Source organism: Lissotriton vulgaris, chromosome 1_1 (assembly GCF_964263255.1).
Source record: "Lissotriton vulgaris chromosome 1_1, aLisVul1.2, whole genome shotgun sequence".
Lineage (NCBI taxonomy): Eukaryota > Metazoa > Chordata > Amphibia > Caudata > Salamandridae > Lissotriton > Lissotriton vulgaris.
In genome coordinates, this window is record NC_141685.1 from 1,410,401,513 (window position 1) to 1,410,422,258 (window position 20,746).

At 44.0% G+C, this 20,746-nt stretch overlaps 1 protein-coding gene across 2 annotated transcripts in view; it reads left to right on the forward strand.

Annotated features, from left to right (window-relative positions):
- The window catches only part of CBLL1 (Cbl proto-oncogene like 1), a 149,233-nt gene that overhangs the window by 102,620 nt on the left and 25,867 nt on the right, over positions 1-20,746 (forward strand). Inside the window, exons 5-6 of one of the 2 annotated variants that reach the window (XM_086967197.1) lie at positions 19,047-19,120; positions 20,155-20,199. In XM_086967197.1, coding sequence (XP_086823323.1) covers positions 19,047-19,120; positions 20,155-20,199 — 119 coding nt within the window. The remainder of the gene's footprint in view (positions 1-19,046; positions 19,121-20,154; positions 20,200-20,746) is intronic. The other variant, XM_086967199.1, reaches the window with a different exon arrangement.

Below are 20,746 nucleotides of genomic sequence, written 5' to 3' on the forward strand. Positions count from 1 at the left end.
CACCGATGCAGCCACCACACAGCTCCACCGATGCAGCCACCACACAGCTCCACCGATGCAGCCACCACACAGCTCCACCGATGCAGCCATCACACAGCTCCACCGACACAGCTCCACCGATGCTCCCACCACACAGCTCCACCTACACAGCTCCACCGATGCACCCACCACCCAACTCCACCGATGCACCCACCACACAGCTTCACCGACACAGCTCCACCGATGCAACCACCACACAGCTCCACCGATGCAACCACCACACAGCTCCACCGATGCAACCACCACACAGCTCCAACGATGCAACCACCACACAGCTCCACCGATGCAACCACCACACAGCTCCACCGATGCAACCACCACACAGCTCCACCGATGCAACCACCACACAGCTCCACCGAGGCACCCACCACACAGCTCTACCGAGGCACCCACCACACAGCTCTACCGAGGCACCCACCACACAGCTCTACCGAGGCACCCACCACACAGCTCTACCGAGGCACCCACCACACAGCTCTACCGAGGCACCCACCACACACCTCCACAGCTGCACCCACCACACAGCTCCACCGATGCACCCACCACACAGCTCCACCGATGCACCCACCACACAGCTCCACAGATGCACCCACCACACAGCTCCACAGATGCACCCACCACACAGCTCCACCGATGCACCCACCACACACCTCCACCGATGCACCCACCACACACCTCCACCGATGCACCCACCACACACCTCCACCGATGCACCCACAACACACCTCCACCGATGCACCCACCACATATGCCCCCACCACACATCTCCACAGATGCCCCACCACACATCTCCACAGATGCCCCACCACACATCTCCACAGATGCCCCACCACACATCTCCACAGATGCCCCACCACACAGCTCCACCGATGCACCCACCACACAGCTCCACCGATGCACCCACCACACAGCTCCACCGATGCACCCACCACACAGCTCCACCGATGCACCCACCACACAGCTTCACCTACACAGCTCCACCGATGCACCCACCTCACAGCTCCAACTACACAGCTCCACCGATGCACCCACCACACAGCTCCACCGATGCACCCACCACACAGCTCCACCTACACAGCTCCAGCAATGCACCTACCACACAGCTCCACCTACACAGCTCCACCGATGCACCCACCACACAGCTCCACTGATGCACCCACCACACAGCTCCACCGACACAGCTCCACCGATACACCCACCACACAGCTCCACCTACACAGCACCAGCGATGCACCCATCGCACAGCTCCAGCGATGCAGCCACCACACAGCTCCACCGACACAGCTCCACCGAGGCACCCACCACACAGCTCCGCCGAGGCACCCACCACACAGCTCCGCCGAGGCACCCACCACACAGCTCCGCCGAGGCACCCACCACACAGCTCCGCCGAGGCACCCACCACACAGCTCCGCCGAGGCACCCACCACACAGCTCCGCCGAGGCACCCACCACACAGCTCCGCCGAGGCACCCACCACACAGCTCCGCCGATGCTCCAACTAAGCTCCACCAATGCACCCACCACACAGCTCCACCAATGCACCCACCACACAGCTCAGCCGTGGCACCCACCACACAGCTCAGCCGTGGCACCCACCACACAGCTCAGCCGTGGCACCCACCACACAGCTCCACCAATGCTCCAACTAAGCTCCACCAATGCACCCACCAAACAGCTACACCGATGCACACACCACTCAGCGCAACCACAGCATCACTGGTTCAAATATGTTCTTTCAATTTTTCAAGCTTTCACGCTTTATTACAAATCACAAAAAGATGTTAATATTTCACTTCTGTTCTTGGATTTTCGTCACAATAAAAAACACTGAACATAATCTTCACAAATGTTATTTACAAAAGTTTAAGCTATTGCCATTACAAATTAAATAAATGATTTAAGTATTAATTATTTAAAAAAATTAAAAGCCATTGTTATTTGTAATATCAATACATCTAAGTCACGTAAATACAAAACATGTTGCATTGCAAATGCTATAGGTGTCACATTTGCGAAAGTTATAACTATTGGCATTGTAAATGATAAAGCTATTAATTTAGCTATTTAAAAAAAAACATAAATAAAAAGAATTAATTTATAACACCAATAGCTCAAACTTTCCTAATGCGAGCCCTATTGCATTTCCAATGCTTGGTATTCCTGAGGTCCTTTTAGTTTGTTTTCAAACTTTGTATTTCTGGCTGACTTGCCTCTACTTCCTTGCATATAAGTGGTAGAGAGGTTTCCACTGTTGATACTCGTTCCATAACAGTATTTATCTTAATCTCTAAAGCTTTGCATGTCCCTTGTATTGTCAATTGTTTTTTTCAGAGGTGGCAAAATTCACCCTCACTTCCAAGATCATGGATTCAATCAACTTCTCTATGCTTATTTGTGCTCCCCTTTTGCCCCCTGTTTGTGGATCAACATGGGGGGCTGCTTGCACTTGTTGGTCTAGGGGCGAACCTTCAGTATCTGTTTCCCCTACTGTCCCCTCTATGGCCAGAACTTAGAATCTGTTGTTACTCCTGATCCCCTCCCGGTCTCCCCAGCCTAGATTGTACAACCTAGCCTTACTTCCCGTTCACCTACAAGTGAATTGGGAAGATATTGCTTGGCTTGTACCTTGAAAAGCAAATGTAATGAGGGGGTGATTTTTTACTATGGAGCCTGTTAATTTACTTTGTGAAGACTGGGGGGGGTGGGGTGGGGGGCGGGGGGGGACCCGGAGTCTTGAGTTAGTGTGGCTTGTTTCCTCTTTTTGTTGCTAGCTGTGGGTGCTAGCACTGTATTTTTTCTTCGAGTCGGGGCGAATATTAACCGCAAAGTTCCTGTTTCTCAGGTAAGTGCTTATCCCTCTTCTTTGGACCAAATCCTGATCTTGCGCTTTTGCAGGGAAGTGCCTTTTGCCTCTTCTCTTACCCCAATCGAGACTAAAGTACCGGGGTCCTGTGCTGTGCTGTCCTCCCCACCCCCTTTCTAGGTCACTTACCACGCTCATGCGCTCCCTCCATGGTGTTGTATGCTCACTCTGAAATTGGTCTCCAGGGCCCCGCTGCCGTGTAACTGAGGCTAGCCGCCATCTTGCCCCAGAAGGAAACCTTAGCTGCGGTCTTCAGATTGCTACATCGAGCTGAGGCTGCCTCCGCCCATACTCCGCTTGCCGGTCTACCGAAACCTGATGATTCTTTGTGGTCCTTGCGGTGCCGCAGACCTGCGACAGGTTCAAGGTATTTAGTTTCATGTCTTGCTTAACTTAGATTGAAGTTTTCCTGTTAGTGTAGAAAAGTAATATGCGCTTCATTTTTTCGTTCCGCCTGGAGAGCTTGAAGCTCATGACCGGGCTCCTCAGCAGGCCGGCATGTTCTCCCTCCGGCCTTCATTCTAAGATTGTTACCACATTTAATATTGGCCTTACAAACGTTAAACCTTAGTTTTGCTAATGCTTGTTCCATATGAAGGATTTTGTTCCACGTTGACCAAAGCCATAAATATATCAGCATTTTACCTCATTAGGCATGCTCTTGAAGGGCAAAGTCTGAAAGCTTTTGGTGCCAAAAACCTAACCATTTTGTGCACTTTGTTAAACCTAGGTTAGGTTGCTACTACGTCCTTTTTAGGTCCTGGCCTGCGAAAGACTGCGCAGACGAGCTAGCAAGATTTAATGATATAGGGAATTTTCTACTAGCGAGGTTAAGCCCCGCCCCTCTTTCCCATTGGATGGCGTCCTAAACGGTGGCCAACCATTGGAGAAGAGGCCCTAGTAACGTTCTTCTTTCTCCTTTAGTCCCGTCCTTTTCAGACTGAGCTCCTTGACTTACTGCTGTGGTATCAAACCCCGTGCATTAAAAGGAATGACAGAAAGGGCCAAACTAAAGGATTGTTCAACAAAACTTGCACGAAAGCATATTCCAACCTAAAAGTAGCTCTTTATAAAACAGAAAGGGACAAACAGGAAATTGCCCTCCTTAGAAAGGCGTACAATCGGGCCATAAAAGCCAGACAAGCCGAACTGAAAAACAAATTATGGGATCAATTACACAAAAGCTGCATGACTAAGGATAGTATTGCTTTCTGGAAAACCATCAAATCTCCTTTCCTTTCGGAAGCCAGGGATAACACTAAAATAGAAATAGCTATTGATGAAGCATTGTGGGTACAACATTTCTCGCAGATATTTGGTTCGTCTTGCAAGGAACATATTATCCCAAAAGATAAGGAAAGGACAAGCTCCCACCCCTATGGCAACAATTTTCCCTCTATCGCTTAAAATTACTCATTTAGAAATGGAGCGTGCCCTAATAGCCAGCAAAGGGGGACGGGGTCCCAGTCGACCTTTTTAAATACAACTTCGAACTGTGGACCCCAATTCTGACCAGGGTCCTTGAAACCTCCTGTGCAGTGGGGCTTGTAGAATCGTGGTCCGACTCAATCCTGGTCCCGATATTTAAGAAGGGGTATCGTCCGTGCCCATCCTGCAATCCTCCCATATCTTTGTTAGATTCTTTAGGTAAAGTAGCGGGACGTCTTATACTTGATCGTCTTCAGCAATGGGCAGATGACAATAAGAAACTGTCAGACCTCCAATTCTGCTTTAGAGAGGGCCTGGGCACCACGGAGCAAGCACTTAATTTGACCCTCTTAATGGTTAAATATGTAGACGCAAAGGGTGGAAATTTGTATATGACTTGCGTACATTTATCTGCACCTTTTGACTGCGTAAGCCATTCCCAACTATGGATTATCCTAACAGAGTGGGGGTTGAGCCTTGCTTGGTAAATTTTCCTACGGGAACTGTATTCAAACGCCACAGCTAGGGTGAGGTACGGTTTAGGAGGGGAAATCACAGCCTCCTTCGGAGTGGAGAGGGGGGTGAGGCAGGGCTGTGTTCTGGCACCCTTTCTTTTTACACCATACAAATGGCCTGGAACATGCCATGTTAAAAGGGTGCCAGGACCTACCCCTTATGGAGAAACGTCTCATACCTGCCCTACTCTAAGACGATGACGCCCTGATTATAGCCCAAACCCCTTTAGATCTTCAACAGGCTCTTAATAGGTACCACAGCTACCTGGGAAATCTTGACTTGAGTATTAATATTAAAAAACCTTCATAATGTCCTCAGGACCTAGACATGAGAAAACCAGGGATATTTCGAGTGAAAATATTAAATTGGAGAATACAAATACGTACACTTATCTTGGAATTTAGTTGACAATAAGTGTTCATGGAGGCAGGCTTTAGAGGCTAGAAAATTGCTTTTCATGAGGGTAACAGCACTAGTCCATTTTTCACAAAGGTTAGGAAAAAGGTCACCGGCGGAAATGATCCAAATTTATCAAGCAAAATGTATAAGCATTGCCATTTATGGAGGAGGGGTGTGGGGTTACGGAAAAGTAGAAGCCCTTCAAAAAGTAGAGAATAGTTTTGAGATTTCTCCTCGCAGTACCTCTAGCTGACACCTGGAATTGGGTTTGTCGTATGTCACCAACATAGTGAAGCTTCAACCGATCCTTCTGTGGTATCGTCTTTGGTCGTCCACTAAAACTGTTTTTAATCAAGGGCTCCTAAATGATTGTCTTTCCCTCGAAAATGCGTAGAAGATTGGCTGGCTTGCATACATCAAAAAATGTCTGCATGATTTGGGTTTGCAAAGTACTACCATAGCTCCACAATGATATCAGAAATATCGGGAAAAGGGCTTAAGAAATTATGCTTGACACATTTGGAACAATTGAGACTGGCTAACGAGGAAAGAAAAAGCTCAGTTCAACATATGTTATCAATCCAAACCACTTTGGCTATACAGCATTATTTAATTTTTAATTTGAGTGGTTATGAAAGATTTCGGTTGACACGTTTTAGGATGAACATATTTTACCGCCTGGTGACTTTTCCGAAAACAAATGACTGGTCAAAAGAGCTATCAGTTTGCCCCTGTGACGATGTATCGAATCAATCATCAATTAATGTAGCCTTATTTTGTAAATTTTATAGAGAACCTAGAAAGCACTGGGTAATCCCGTTATTAAAAATGTTGTGTCTTTGACGTTGTTGCCCAGCTTACCTAGTTTTGCCATTTTTAGAGGAAGAGTGTATTACAAAAAATTACTCAATTTTTGAAGTTTTGTGTTAGACACAGGTCTAATCTAGACTAGGATTTGAATTGTATAGATTGTGTATAAATGTAGCCGTTTTCTATTTGTTTGCACTCTAATGTAGTTTTAAATTTTATTTTAACATCTAGTCTACACCTGAGTACTTTATCTTGCTGGCATGCTTGTCATTGATCAAACTTCTGTCTGTCTGTTTTTATGTAAATTTTAACAATTAACTTTTTATGGTTTTAAAAAATCTGAAAACCGAATAAAGGATTATTGAATTGAATTCTGCTATGGTAAAAGCTTTCTTATCTTCTTCATTGGGCGACAGATGACCCTATAAAGAAGATAAGAAAACTTTTACGCCAGCAGCAAGTCCACCCGAGGCCGTCCGAGTGGGACGGGGTTAAAAGAGAAAATGACACGTCACAGCCAGCGCTTGTTGGGGAAGGTCGCCAGAATACCGATGGCGGTAAGTTTTCATAAATTCCAGGGTAGAATTAGATATCAGCTCTGATCAGAAAGCAGTTCAGGTACTATACAGATGCTGCCGAGTGATAGTTGCGTGTCATTACCCGGTGCTTGCTTCCACCTGTGAGAGATGACGCCTCGCGCCCGATGGCAGGGGAGGGGGCGGAAGTACAGTCCAATTCCTCGCTGTCACCTGCCCCATTACTCCTCCCCAGGCTCTCTATCACTTTATGCTGCCCCCTCATGGAGCCCCTCTCTGCTTGATGCGTGTGGTCCCCTCCCCTCTACCTACTGCATCTTTGGCTTCCCCCTCCTGAATGCTCCGCGCTCGTCAGTCGCTGCGTCTGGTCTCTGTGCCTTGTCTTTCGCCGCCGAGATGCTGGACATTTTCATCTTGATATTTTTCGCCATCATCGGGCTGAAGCTGCTCTCTTATCTACATGCTGTGACCGGTGCCAGAGCCCCCGACCCCTCTCCTGCCCCCATGCATGTACATTATGGGTCCCCGCTATCTGCACCTCACACTGAATGGTAGCCCCTGAAGGGCTGCAGCCAACGAGCCGTGACTGAGGGGAAACTCCAAATTAGCCCTGCTCCGCCCGGTGTCACAGCTGTACCTGTAACAGTCTGCGGGGTGGGCCGAGGGGAGGGGGTGCGGGCGTCGCGTGGAAATAAACCTCACAGTGCCCACGATGCTCTTCCCCTGTAAATTCAGCCTGTGTCTTGTTCTATTACTTGGCCTCTTGGCGCAGAGCTCGCCTGTGCTTGTCCACGGTGTTTGAGGGGAGGGAATATCGCTGGGTATGTGAGTGCTGGGAGGGGGGGGGGGGGGGGGGGTGCTGTTTTACTTTGACGGACACTGGCCGCATGAGCGCGTGTAGACTGGAGTGGGGTCAGTTCTGATTAGGGCATTTAGCATAAGGTGGTAAGAGGGGTATTCACCGTGAGCAGGGCCTTAGCAAGTTGAAGTCTTGTTTCTGGGAGCTGCTCGTGGTACCTGCATGTCTAAAGCGTGACTAACTTTGACTTCAAGCAATCAAACAGAGTCATCTCGGCTTGAATATTTGCATACGAGGTGACCCCCTTGCTGTTCGGCCCTAGATCACCCCCTTCTTATACGTTCCCCGTGGCAGGGCTCTTTGGTGTCCTCTTATGTAAAGAGCAGCAGTGGCGCTACCCTACAACGGTGCAAACCATGAACTTGCCGTAGCTTCTTGGAGAGTACTCGCCCGGTGGGACTCATGGAGGCAAATGAGGTTGGTTCACCAGAAAACCCGAAACTATAGACACAAGAAGTTCCCAAGGTGACTCAGCGAGTTCAAAGGTCACCGCTGCAAGATGCAGCGATGTGAACAGAGAGGTCACATTTGAGCTAGGTCCTATCTGCCTATGGTGACCAGGCGTCCCAGATTTGCCAGGATGGTCCCCGTTTTTCACCAGCTGTCCCGGCAGATTTCAAGAAATTTAGCTTGTGTCCCAGTTTTAAAAGAGGGTCGACTGAAAATGGCAGGAGGTGCTTTTCTATGTTTTATAAAGCAGTGATAGTTGGCAGTTGTTTCAAGAAAGCAATTTCATTAACTGGCAAGCTACTAGGCCTAAAATTGCATTTTATGTATGTTCTTACTGCCTGTTCTATAATTTTCTGCTGATGAGCACTGTCATTCTGTGCGCCGCCTTAAAGTAAAATTGTAGTCCTTCTTTTATTTTTTGTGAAATGTCCCGGTTTTTGGCTTTAAAATTCTGGTCACCCTATATCTGCCTTCCATCCTTTTGAGTAAATTGGGTAACAGTAGCAGGATTAAATGACAGTGTAGTAGTAATACTCTATTTAATTAAAGCGCATAGAAACAACAGATGTCCGCTACCCGAAAGCAATTGATTTTATAGCCAGGGCTTAAAGTGGGATGAAAGAACTAGGGGGGGTGGGGTGTCTCTAAAAGGGCGTGATCAATGTAATTAAGGGCGTGGCTTAAAACAGATAAGCCAAAAATATGTGCTTAGTGTAGTGTGCCACCAGACTTGCACTTTGCGGTTTCTGTCATTTCATCCAGATATGATACAACAAGTAAAATCATACCTACAGCAAGTCAGGACTATTGGCTTTGTCAATGATTGTTAGTTGCATAAGATAAATAAGCAGCAACTACTCACTCTTTCACTCCTTACTACTCACTCTCTTATACTCACTCTACTACTTTACTACTTACTCTACAACTCTCTAATACTCTCCACTCATTCTACTACTCACTCTCTACTACTCACTCTCTACTACTCACTCTCTACTACTCACTCTCTACTACTCACTCTCTACTACTCACTCTACTACTCTCTACTACTCTACTCACTACTATTCACTCTACAACTCTACTACTCACTCTACTACTCACACTCTACTGACACTCTTTACTATTCATTCTTTACTAATTCTTTACTACTCACTCAATACTACTCACACTCTAATACTCTCACTACTCACTCTACTACTCACTCTACTACTTTACAACTCTAATACTCCCTACTTACTCTACACTACTCACTCTCTTCTACTCACTCTATACTACTCACTCTCTACTACTCACTCTACTGCTTTCTACTACTCACTATACTCACTACTACTCACTCTAGTACTCTCTACTCTACTATTCACTACTACTCACTATTAATCACTCTATTACTCTCTAGTACTCACTGTACTATACTACGCACTCTCTACTACGCACTCTCTACTAATCACTCTACTACTCACTATTACTCGCTCTCTACTTCTCACTCTACTACTCACTCTCTACTACTCTCTACTCACACTCTACTAGTCAATCACTATCTACTACTAAACGCATTATTTGCAATGTCAATAGCTCAAACTCTCGTTAATACGCAAACTATTGCATTGCTAATTCAATAGGTCTTGCATATGCAAGAGATTAACCCCTTCACTGCGGCGGCAGTTCCGCCACAGTGCTAGGGGGTGGGGGGGGGGCGCGGCTCACCTGTGCTTGTGACGGAACCGCTCCGCCACGCGCCTCGGGTGAGCTGTGCTAGTGAAGGAACGGTTCCGTCACGAACGCGCCTGCTCAATAGAACGCGCCGCGCAGGAGCGAAATCAGCGCCGCGCAGGCACGTCGAGCGGGCCATGACGGAACCGTTCCGTCACTAGCACAGCTCACCCGAGGCGCGTGACGAATCGGTTCCGCCATAAGCGCCGAACAGGTTAAGCTATTGGTGTTGTAAATGACAATCGCCATTTATTTATCTGTTTTTCAAAACCAACACATAAATAAAAATGTTGGCATTTACAATGCCAATAGCTCTAACTTTTGCTAAGGGGAGACCGTTGCATTGTAAATGCTTGTTCTCAATATAGCCTTGGCTGGAATCTGTATTCCTGCATGTCAATTCACACCTTTTGCTCCCATTTCTATTATTTGTGTTCTAAAATAGATTATTTTGAAAAGCAATGAGAAAGCTTGAAAGATACAAAAGAAAGAACAAATGAGAGACAGGATGAAAGTGTGAGGTAGTCGCAGACAGAATGAGTGTAAGCGCCTCGGGGGGGGGGGGGATGAAACGACCAGAGAGGGAGAAATAGTGCTACCAACACAGCAAAGGGGTGGAAGTGGGCACTAGAAAGAGCGGAAGAGTGCCAGTAGGCAGAACGGGAGATTTGGGTAGAAAAAGTGAACAAGTTCGAGTGAAAAGGAATGAGCCACAAAGTTGGCAAATGAGACACTCAGAGGGCAATTACAAAAATGAATGATTTGAGAGACCCCAAGCCCGGCAGTGTTGTGTTTGAGGTAATGCACTGATTTCCAAACTGCTTTTGAGAAAGTTTAGATCCTTAAATTGATTTCTGACTCTGCTTGTGCTATGATGCTTGCCTGGTCTGTTTGTTTTCAAACCACTCACCTGCCATACGCATTATGGAACTGAATCAAATGGTTCTCATGTTCTCCTCTGGACATGTGTAATGCAGGCGGAGTGTGGTCTTTTATTAAAAGCATGCACATACCTCTCTGATTAAACATACAAAAAAGAAACTCAACCAGAGCTTTGTGGTAGTTGCAGGATTATCAAGGAGGTTGTTGCAAAACCCATACTGAAGGTCAAAATGTAAACGGACAACAGCAGCAGCAGCACAGGTGTTGCTATGGGGCAGAAGTATTACTGATCTTGGGGGTCTCAAAAAATGGTCTGTCAGGCTGAATGTCTCCCTCTGACAGTATAATGAATGCCTATATTTTAGACAGACGCAGGACCTTCTGTGCATCGACCTACTAAGATATTTGTTTTGAATGCTGTATAAATTTAGAGTGAAGCTTTCTTTTTATGGATATCTGAAAATAATTTAGGTAAATGATTAGCTGGCACCCAATTGGAATGTTAACACCCAGCCCTTTTATTGATCCCTTTTAGGCCTCTCCTACGCAGTGCGCTGCATAGGAGACCTTTAGCCGTCGTTCAGCTCTTTTTCGAAGCACATACTCATGGCGGCATACACCTTGCGGGATCGCGTAGTGGCGTGCCACAAGCACGAGTATGTACTCCAAAAAAGAGCAGACTGAGCGCGAACGTATACACGTACTCACCACTCCTGGGCCAGCAAACACATGCGTGTGCCTCTCTCCTCGCCCACTCGCTCTGCCCTCTCCGTCTCCTTTTTGCCTCTCCGTTAACGCGCCAGTCCCATCCCCCAATTCCTGTCTCTCACCACAGGCATTCAAGTAATCCTTGCACTTCCAGTCTTCTGTGTTGCTTATTTACTCCCCCCCCTCCTTCATTCATACTCCCGCTCCCCGTTCTAACTTCCAGTCCTCATTATAGATAATCGCCCCTTTGTTCCCATATTTCAAGCTTGTGCTTCTTTCCCTTTTATTCATACTCCTCACCGTTCGTTCCTATCATTGGCTCCAGTGCCGTCTCAACCTTCCTATGCCCCAACAAATCCCATCCATTCCTCGTAATTGCCCCTCCTTATTCCAAATATGGCCACTCTTCCCTCCTTGGTCATCTACCTTTCATCACGCACTCCATCTCAGCCACACCACCTTGAACTGTGCAACACTGCCTCAGTCATTCTAACACCTTCTCACACTTGCAGCCACTATTTCATTCACTTCTAACTCACTAACACTCAGTCTCCCTCATTTTCACTTACTGCTTGTTCATTCTCCCATACACAAATGCTTGCACGTAAAGTCCTGTCCTGTTCACGCATTCACGGGCTCTCCCACCTGCCAGTTTTAACACAATATTCACTGTATTTTACTTCTCTCCGCTTCCAGCCAATATCCAGTTTTAATAATCTATTACCTATTAGTGTAATAAACATGGGTAGAATATAAGTAGGGCGGAGCCCTAGTGCCCAGAAGGGCAAGCAGCCCCTGTCAGCTCATTTCAGTTACCAAAGCAACTTTCACTCTCTGCGGATGCTTGTCTTTAAAACCACATTCACCACATGACCAAGGTTTCTGGTGTTGACTAATGCTATAGATCAGTTAAATACAAAGTGGTTCTGTTGGGTAACGAGAAATTACTTTAAGGAAAGGCTAGATCAGCTCATTACACATTGAATAAACCTCTCTGAAAACAACTGAAAATCAAGTCTTTATATTAGTAAAAAACAATCACGATACACAAGAATTACTTCATTCTGTGATGCCACAAGTTTCAATAAATGGTAAACCGTTCGAAAAACATGTGATGAACGTGACTGTTGGTGAACAAAGTGATCAGTGCATTAAATTCAGTGACACATATATACAAATTATACATGGGGAAGTACGAAGGCCAGAGTATTGAATTAGTACGACAAGGGGTAACTGTACAAGCTCCTGGAGTTATCTTGACCAATGGTAAGCGTCGATGTTTCGACCCCCAAAGCGCCCCAGTTGGTGGTCGCGGCGGGTCTTTATCAAGACAGGGGACAGTCTGGAAAGGAAAGGGACAATGTTTTCAGAGAGGTGTGGGTTTAAAAACTTCAAGCTTGACGTGTGTGAGCGAAGGTTACTCACATGGGAAACAGGTGGAGATATCGCAGCCTGATGGGTAGCCAATAGGTCAAACCTAGAAAGGGGAAAAAAGGTGAACTAATTCAAGGCGGCTGTACTGCCAAGGGAATTACGGGTCTCTCTTAACGTGCTTATGTGTGACCAGATTGTGGTTTAGAAGTGGTCAGTGAGGAAGATGCACAGGTATTGTTATATTGGTTGAGAGAAATCCCTTTAAACTGAGAACGTTTAGATCATGTGACTAACAAGTGAACTGATTCCCACTTAATATGAGTTGCAGCAGCGTTGTGAATGAGACGAGTGCAGTGACCTCCCACAGCATGCCTCGATCGGTTTAGGGAATCGGTGAGGTAGCTAAGCTCTAGTGGTGAAAGCGTTGCTGAGCACAAGGATTAAATCAACGGTATTAGGTAATTAAAATCGAAGGTGCTCACACTACTAGGTTAAATTGCCGTTTCCGGAGTGCTCGATACCCTGAGCAAGTCGTTGGAAAGTGGGAGCTCGAACCCCTGAGTAAGATTAAATTAAGGCGCCGGGTACGCAGTGCCCGCTATGCGGTGCCCGAAATTCAGTGGAGCAGGTGTTGATTTCCCGATGGGGTCGGATAGGTCCTTAAACCCCTGAGTAAAGTTAGGGCGCCGGGATCGCAGTGCTCGCTACTTGGGGCATGTCGTGATTCCCAGAAATGCGCAGTGGTTCCCAGAAATGCGTGGTGGAGATAGATAACTTACCCCGTGTGGATCAAAGGAAAGAGTGTGGATCAAAGGAAAGAACCGGATTCCACTGTTCGTCCGAACACGATCGCAGCCAGCGATTGAGTGCCGAGGTCACAGTGAAAGTGATTAATGAAACCTTGTGTACGTGCAGTACGTCAGTTGCTAGGCAACTCAGGCGAGGTTTACTGTATTACGCCTAAAGCGCGGTGACGGGGGCAGGCAAGCACGTTGCTAAGTAACGCGGGTGCGCGTGCCAAGTATCACGCAAATCGCGTGATTAAAAAGGGATGTTTGATTAAAGCTAGAGTTTGGGATCAAGAGTGGTATTCAGGTCACACAATGGCAATCGGTGAAAGCGAGATGGTGGTTGGAAAAATTCTCGCAAGTAGGACATTATAATCACACCTCGGCCAGGGGTGAAGGCCGCCGGGCGAGTGAGACGAATCTCACAAACAGAAACGCTGGAAGGAGTTATGCCAGACAATCCATGTATACACATTTGGCAATTGAACCTGTTAAAACATGGCCAATCAAATAGTATAGGGCCAAGCAGTTGCGGGGTAAACAAATTGTACAAATACCAAAATATGTGGTGAAATGTTCAAAGGAAGGATCAGTATACACATTTGGCAATTGAACTTGTTACAACATAGCGCAATCAAACAGTATAGGGCCAATCAGTTCCGGGGTAAACAAATTATATGCATAGTATATGGTGAAATGTTCAAAGGGAAAGATAATTTTGCAAAAAACAGGCAGAATAAGGCTATGCAGGAAGAAAGCTAAATTGGGCCAAAGGTATTACAGTAAGCCCATTTGCTTAGAAACTTCCTCTTGCTCATTTTGTCCATGGGTTACAGAGTTCAAAGTATGGATCCATTTGCACTCTTTTCTGTTGAGTGTGGAAGTCATGGATCCTCCTCTTGGATTGACGTTGATCTTTTCAAGTATTCGCCAACGCATACTGTCTGGGTCTGGTTCATGATTTTGGCTGAGAAAGTGGTCTACCCTGGGGGCCCCCTGGACCTTACAACGGATTTTGCTCATATGTTCTAATATTCGTGCCTTGGCATTCTGTGTCGTTTGACCCACATACGGCTTGTCGCAGGGACATAGAATGCTCTCTTGTTGTGTAGCTGTATCTGCACAGTGGAAATATATTATATTCTATCCCCCAACTTTTTTTAATAGTTACAATGGTTGCAATACAGAAAGTTACAATTCGGGGAAGATATTTTAGGTAGTAATGGCCAATACATACAAGTAAGAATGCGCCTTCCATTGAATCCCTTTTGTCATTGTCATCTTAAAATATCGTTGCTAACAACGTTACTTTTTGAAATTGTGAGTTTAAAGTTTTCCAGTCGCTCTCGGAAATTGACAGATAAATTAACTTGTGGCTTGTGCATATGAAGAACTACAAATACCAAATAATGGCATGACTGCTGGAGTGTTGGAGATCGTTTTTTTTCTTGTTAGTAGTAGAGATCATGATCACATCAAGTGAAGTGGAGAAAGCCCTTTTTAGATGAACAGGAGAAAGTGTGTGTGTATGTATGTGTGTGTGTGTGTGTGTGTGTATATGTATATATATATATATATATATATATATAATTTTTTTTAATTATTCTGCAGTAACACGTAAAAAAAGAGGTCCAATTGAGACACATTCTGACATTTAGACTAAAGCCTAAAGTTCAATTTGGGAGTTTAGTCTTAAAATGTGTGCATCTGTGTCATGTACTGTTGTCAGCTCACCAAAATTGAGGTTCACGATAGATCACACACTGGTGTCTCATAGTGTTGTATTTTACCCTGTGGTGAGTGTGAGATGGTTTCAAATGTTGTAGATAAATGATATCCAATTTGGGAGTAAGGACTACACAATGTGTAGAAAATATACACCCAGTACCTTTAAGTATCTAACCTGATGGGTGTGCTTTCCGCCTAATTTCATGGAATATAGCTGGTCTTTCACATAGGAAACAGGATGAGGCATGGACAAAATATATAGAAAGCTTTGACATTATCTGTCTCCAAGAAACTTGGAGCAGAAATGATCAAGACTTGGATGGATATCAATCTTTTAATGTGCATGCTGAACCTTCACAGGCAGGAAGGGCGGGTTAATGACCGCTATTTCTGTAAAATATAACACCATGAAAACACTTAAATTAGTGGACTCTGTGGTACCAACTGCTGCTGATTGTAGATTTGTTCCCAGTTCCTTTGCTTCTGATCAACTGGTATTATAACATCTTTGACCCCATACCACATCTGTTAATGACAAATTACAGGAGGAGATAATCAAAGTGACTAACAGCGCACCCTCCTTGTTTATTATGTGGGTAGGGGATTTCAATTGTTCCTTATGCAATCTTAGTGGGTCTAGGGCCTGTGGCTTGGTTGATATTAATGAGCAACCATTGGCGCATTTTAAGCACCCCTCACAAGGAGAAACACTGAACAATATCATTATGATAAATGACCTTTGTATTTTGGACATGCCATCCTCTTTTTCCTTGCCAATGCCAACTTTCCAAGGGGGTCAAATGAGTGTAATCGATTTTGCAATAGTCTCTGGTAGGTACACTCACTTTGTTGATAAATTTAAGATGGAAGTAAACCCCGTAAGTGACCATAATCCCCTTGTTTTGAAGTTGTGCCCTGTGATTGAGAGGAATCAGTCCTCCCAACAACCAATGAAATATAGTCAAAATCAGGGTGTAATTTTAAAATGGGATAGAATTGATGCGAGGAGGTTGGAGGAAAAGATTTTTGAAGCAGTTAGTCTAGAGATAGATATTTGCTTAACGCCAACCTCTGATTCTGAAAAGATAATCCAGAACTTTGAAGCTCTTTGTGGAAGTGTGGCAACGCACCTTTTTAGACCGGTAGGCAAGGGAAAATCAAGGGAGCATAAATGGTTTGATGCTGAATGTTCTGCAGCACAAACCTCATTAAAAAAGGCATTGCACCAAGTCCCTCGTGATAAGGAGCTGGTCAAAAGCTTAAGGAAGACATATAAGGGTATTATTGACAAGCGGAAACTAGAATTAAAAAAGAAAGCATGGGATGACCTTGAAAAAGCCTCAGATATGAGAGACAGTAGGCTGTTCTGGGAGGTAATAAATCGTCCCTTCCTAAATAGTCGGGAAAAAGGTAACATGGTTACTCATATAACGGGGGAAACCTGGGAAATCCATTATGCTAACATTTTTAATCCAAAAAACGTTTGTCTGGCAATTAATAGTGAAGGGCATATTGATTTTTACCCTGAAACCTCACTAACACTTAGCCTTTCACTTTCCCTCTCTGAAGTTGAGGAGGCTCTAAGGAAAGGTATCTCGCTAAAGGCCCCAGGTCCAGATGCAGTGCAATTGGATCTTTTTAAATATAATATCGATGTGTGGGCACGATTATTACTTAATGTTTTTAGGGCGATTGTGGTCGGGCGCATCCCTTTATCATGGAAAAAGGCTGTAGTTGTACCAATTTTTAAAAAGGGTGATAAATGTGACCCGTGCTGCTACAGGCCGATTTCTTTAATAGATGCTTCTTGTAAGCTGATGGGCAGGGTCATACTAGATCGTTTGGAGACATGGGCAGATTCTTCTGGTATCATTGTGGACTCACAGTATGGGTTTAGGAGAGGCAAGGGGACGACCGAGTAGTGTCTCAACCTTGCCCTAATTATGGGTAAGTACATGATGGCCAGGGGTGTTTCTATTCACCTGGCCTTCATGGACTTATCCAGTGCCTTTGATACGGTATGTAGGGTTAAGCTATGGCAGATAATGGAGGCCATGGGGTTTGAGGAACCTTTGGTTACCTTACTCCGTAGATTACATGCTGCTACTACTGTGACCATCAGATATGGCCCGGGGGGAGAGAAGACAAAACCCATCCCATCAACCGAAGGTGTACGCCAGGGCTGCATCTTGGCCCCTTGCTTGTTTTTAGTGTATACAAATGGTTTAGAAAGGTTTTAGTTGGAGAACTGCTCAGATTTTCCTAAAGTAAATGGTAAACAGATTCCTGTGATATCCTATGCTGATGACACTGTATTAAACTGGTAATAGTATGCAAACCTGCCTTAACGCATTTAATAACTTTATGCAGGATTTAGATTTTAGGGTCAATTTTACAAAGTCCTTTGCTATGGTATGTGGCCCCAGAGGGACAAAAACCCATAGGTTCACAGTAGATAACCAGATAATTGAAAAAGTTGAACATTTTAACTATCTGGGAAACCTATTTAATAAAAACTTGAGCTGGGATCCATTATTAACAGCTCGCGTACAAAAGACCACACAATCCATAGAGGCCCTTTTTCGTTTTTCGAGCAAATTGAGTCAAAAACCAATTGCCGAATTGAAGACACTGTACAAAGCTGAATGTTTGCCTGTCGCTACCTATGGGGCGGGGGTGTGGGGACACATAAATGTACCCAGATACAAGTTATGGAAAACAAGTTCTTAAAGCTACTTTTATCAATTCCAACTTGTTCAAACATTTTTTGTCATACAGAAATGGGCATAGAATTTGTGAGTGACATTATTTATGTCTCTCCACTACTTCTATGGGGGAAAATCAAACTATCTGAAGATTTGCAGCTCTCAAAAGAAATTCTGAGGGATTGCGTAAAACTAGATTATGCCATGCAGATCCCATGGTTATCATATGTGAAGGAAATTTAAGATTGGTCAGGGTCATATTTATGAAAATCCAGAATCTATTCAGCAGGATACAAAGATCACAATTAAAAACGCTTATCGTAATACCTTGGGTCTGTTAAAAAAACAATGAACAAGCATTATATCAAAAGGGTAAATTGCAGCACCAATTTTATTTATCATTTACTGTACATACTCAATGGCGTTTTTATTTGACGAGATTTCGAATGAATATATTGCACTTTCTTTTTGCTTTTCCGAAACAAGGGGGTTGGTGTGAGAGGCTACCCCCTTGTGATAACAGAGCTCAACAATGCACTTTACATCTTGTTCTTTTTTGCACTTTGTATAAAGATCCAAGAAATCGGTTTATTAAAACTATTCTATCGGATATTCGACCCTGCAATTATAAAGAAGGATATGAGTACTTAAAATCGTTGCCTACCGATGCTACTTGTAGCGCCATGCTTAGTTTTATCAGAATGGCACTTACCATAAGAAAACGATATTGAAAATTCTGTTTGTTTTAGCGGGAGTACTGTGTAATTACTTGAAGAAAATTTCGGGGCAATGTAAGCTTGTAAGTATGCAGGGTTGAATTGGTTTACATCTGATATTCAGGATTTAAATAGCACAGTGCACTTTACTGCTGCTATATGTTTGGTTTTTATTACTTGGAAGTAACCTGAATCTGTAGATCCGATAAACCATTTGTAAAATTGAGTTTTACATTTTTTTTTATACTTTTATGATTCCTTTTGATGAATCGAAATAAAGCTTTAGGACTGACTGACTGATAAATATACTCCTTTACCAATCTCTGATAATGTACTGCGCATTAGAGGCATATTCTATTTGGTCTTAAGAATTAGTGGTACCTTCATCTCCATACTAACTAAATGTTTTGCTCGCTTAAAACAAAAGGTAATCTTCAGGACCTGAATAAAAGTTGTTTCCAGGCGAGAAACTTGTTTGCATTTGCCTTTATTATTTACTGAAGATCGCAATTAAATGGATATTGTTCCTTTTCAGATACCATGCAAACATGTCTTCTGCTACGACTGTGCAGTCCAGCAGGAGAAAAAAGGGGACAAGGTTTGTCCTGGGTAAGTGTGCCTGAAATTGTGTTTTGGTAACTTTTGTTTGCAATGAAAATGCATCGCTGTGGAATAGTTTGTAATCTAAGTACACTGAAATGAGGGGTTTAAACTAGAAGCCTATCACATTCATGTCCAGCCTAATGTTTGTTGCACAGCAGTAATGGCTCAAATGCCAGAGGAAAGGCATCATCAAAGGAAATTCAGCAAACGTTTAGTTTTATTTTTGTAATTCCACTATCTTTGTATGTGCATGTATGTATATTAATATTGCCGTAGATATTGGAACTCCTAGGGAGCCTCGGTATAGAGGCTTTCTACCACTAGTGCGTAATCAGAAAATATACCCTTCATAATCCTTTTATTTTTTACTTTGAGTGAAAGTAGTGTATTTTCCCTTTTGCCTATCAAATCTGAATGTGACCCACCTGGTGTAAGCCTAAACATCTGTTTGGCATTTCCTCAATTGTTCAATGCACCAAATTGGTTTAATTTGTAAATACCCCTTTTTAGTGATTTGCACTCTTTACTCAGGGGAACTCCAGTTAGACGTTCTTAAAAATATATACAAATATTTACATATTCCATCTAATTTGGTTGTCCCTTGTTCAGCCAGGTATTAAATAGTTGTTTTGTATTGAAATACTTGTATACATTTCATGGCCAATTTGCTTAGAAACCTGTCCAATTGTTGTAAGCTTGAGGAACGTGGCTTGCTATTGAAAACTTAGCTTTTCCTTTACCTTGTGAGCTTTCTCAGGAATGTTGTATTTTCTTGCATTCTTACTCTTGCAATATAGAAGGGAGATCTCTGACATCCATGCATTCCTCACATAGAGCTGTTGTGCTTGAATTGCAATGATCGCCCTTTTCTCCTCTTGCACTCTCTTTAGATTAAGGGGTTTTATGTATTTCACATGTGGGCTAGCTTATTAAAGCTGTCCGTTATGTGTCTACCAAGGAAGTGTGGAATTTTAAGTTCTAAGGTAAGTGTGCTTACCTTCTGTTTGTATTTTTATTTGCAATTGTTTTTGTTTTCGCAGAGTCGCTGAAGGGTTTGGGAGGAAAGGGACAAAGGAGATCCAGAGGTATATATGACACTTACGTTGTATCTCTAACTTAATGTGTGTAACATGGTCGAATTCTTGGCATTGGTATGTTTTTGATCTTTTTTTGCACATTGTCATCTGGTTGAGCACGTTTTGTTGGGTGCTCTTGTCAATATTTGGCATCAGTGGTAACCTGGGAGGAGTGATACTTAAGAGTATTTGCTCAGGGTGCTTAAGGTGGTAATATTAGATAGAGCAGCATTATGGCAGAGCATGGAAATGAACTCAGTGCAGGAGTATGTCCGGTTTATTTTCATAAGCAAAAGTGTGTTGGTTTTATATATGCATCTTACAGTGTTTTTTTTCCTTTTCCTTATCACTCTTGGAATTGATGGCTGCATTCTTCCTTCTAGGATAGCTGGAATGTTAATCGTTATGGGATGTGCACTTCTTTTCCAAATACAATTATTCCATTATCTGAGAGACCTTTTTAATACCCAAACTCCCCAAGAGGAAACGAGGTTGCTTGATTTCATACCTGGCAGCACAATTGTGATTACCACTTTCCACTGGTTCCCAAAAGTGA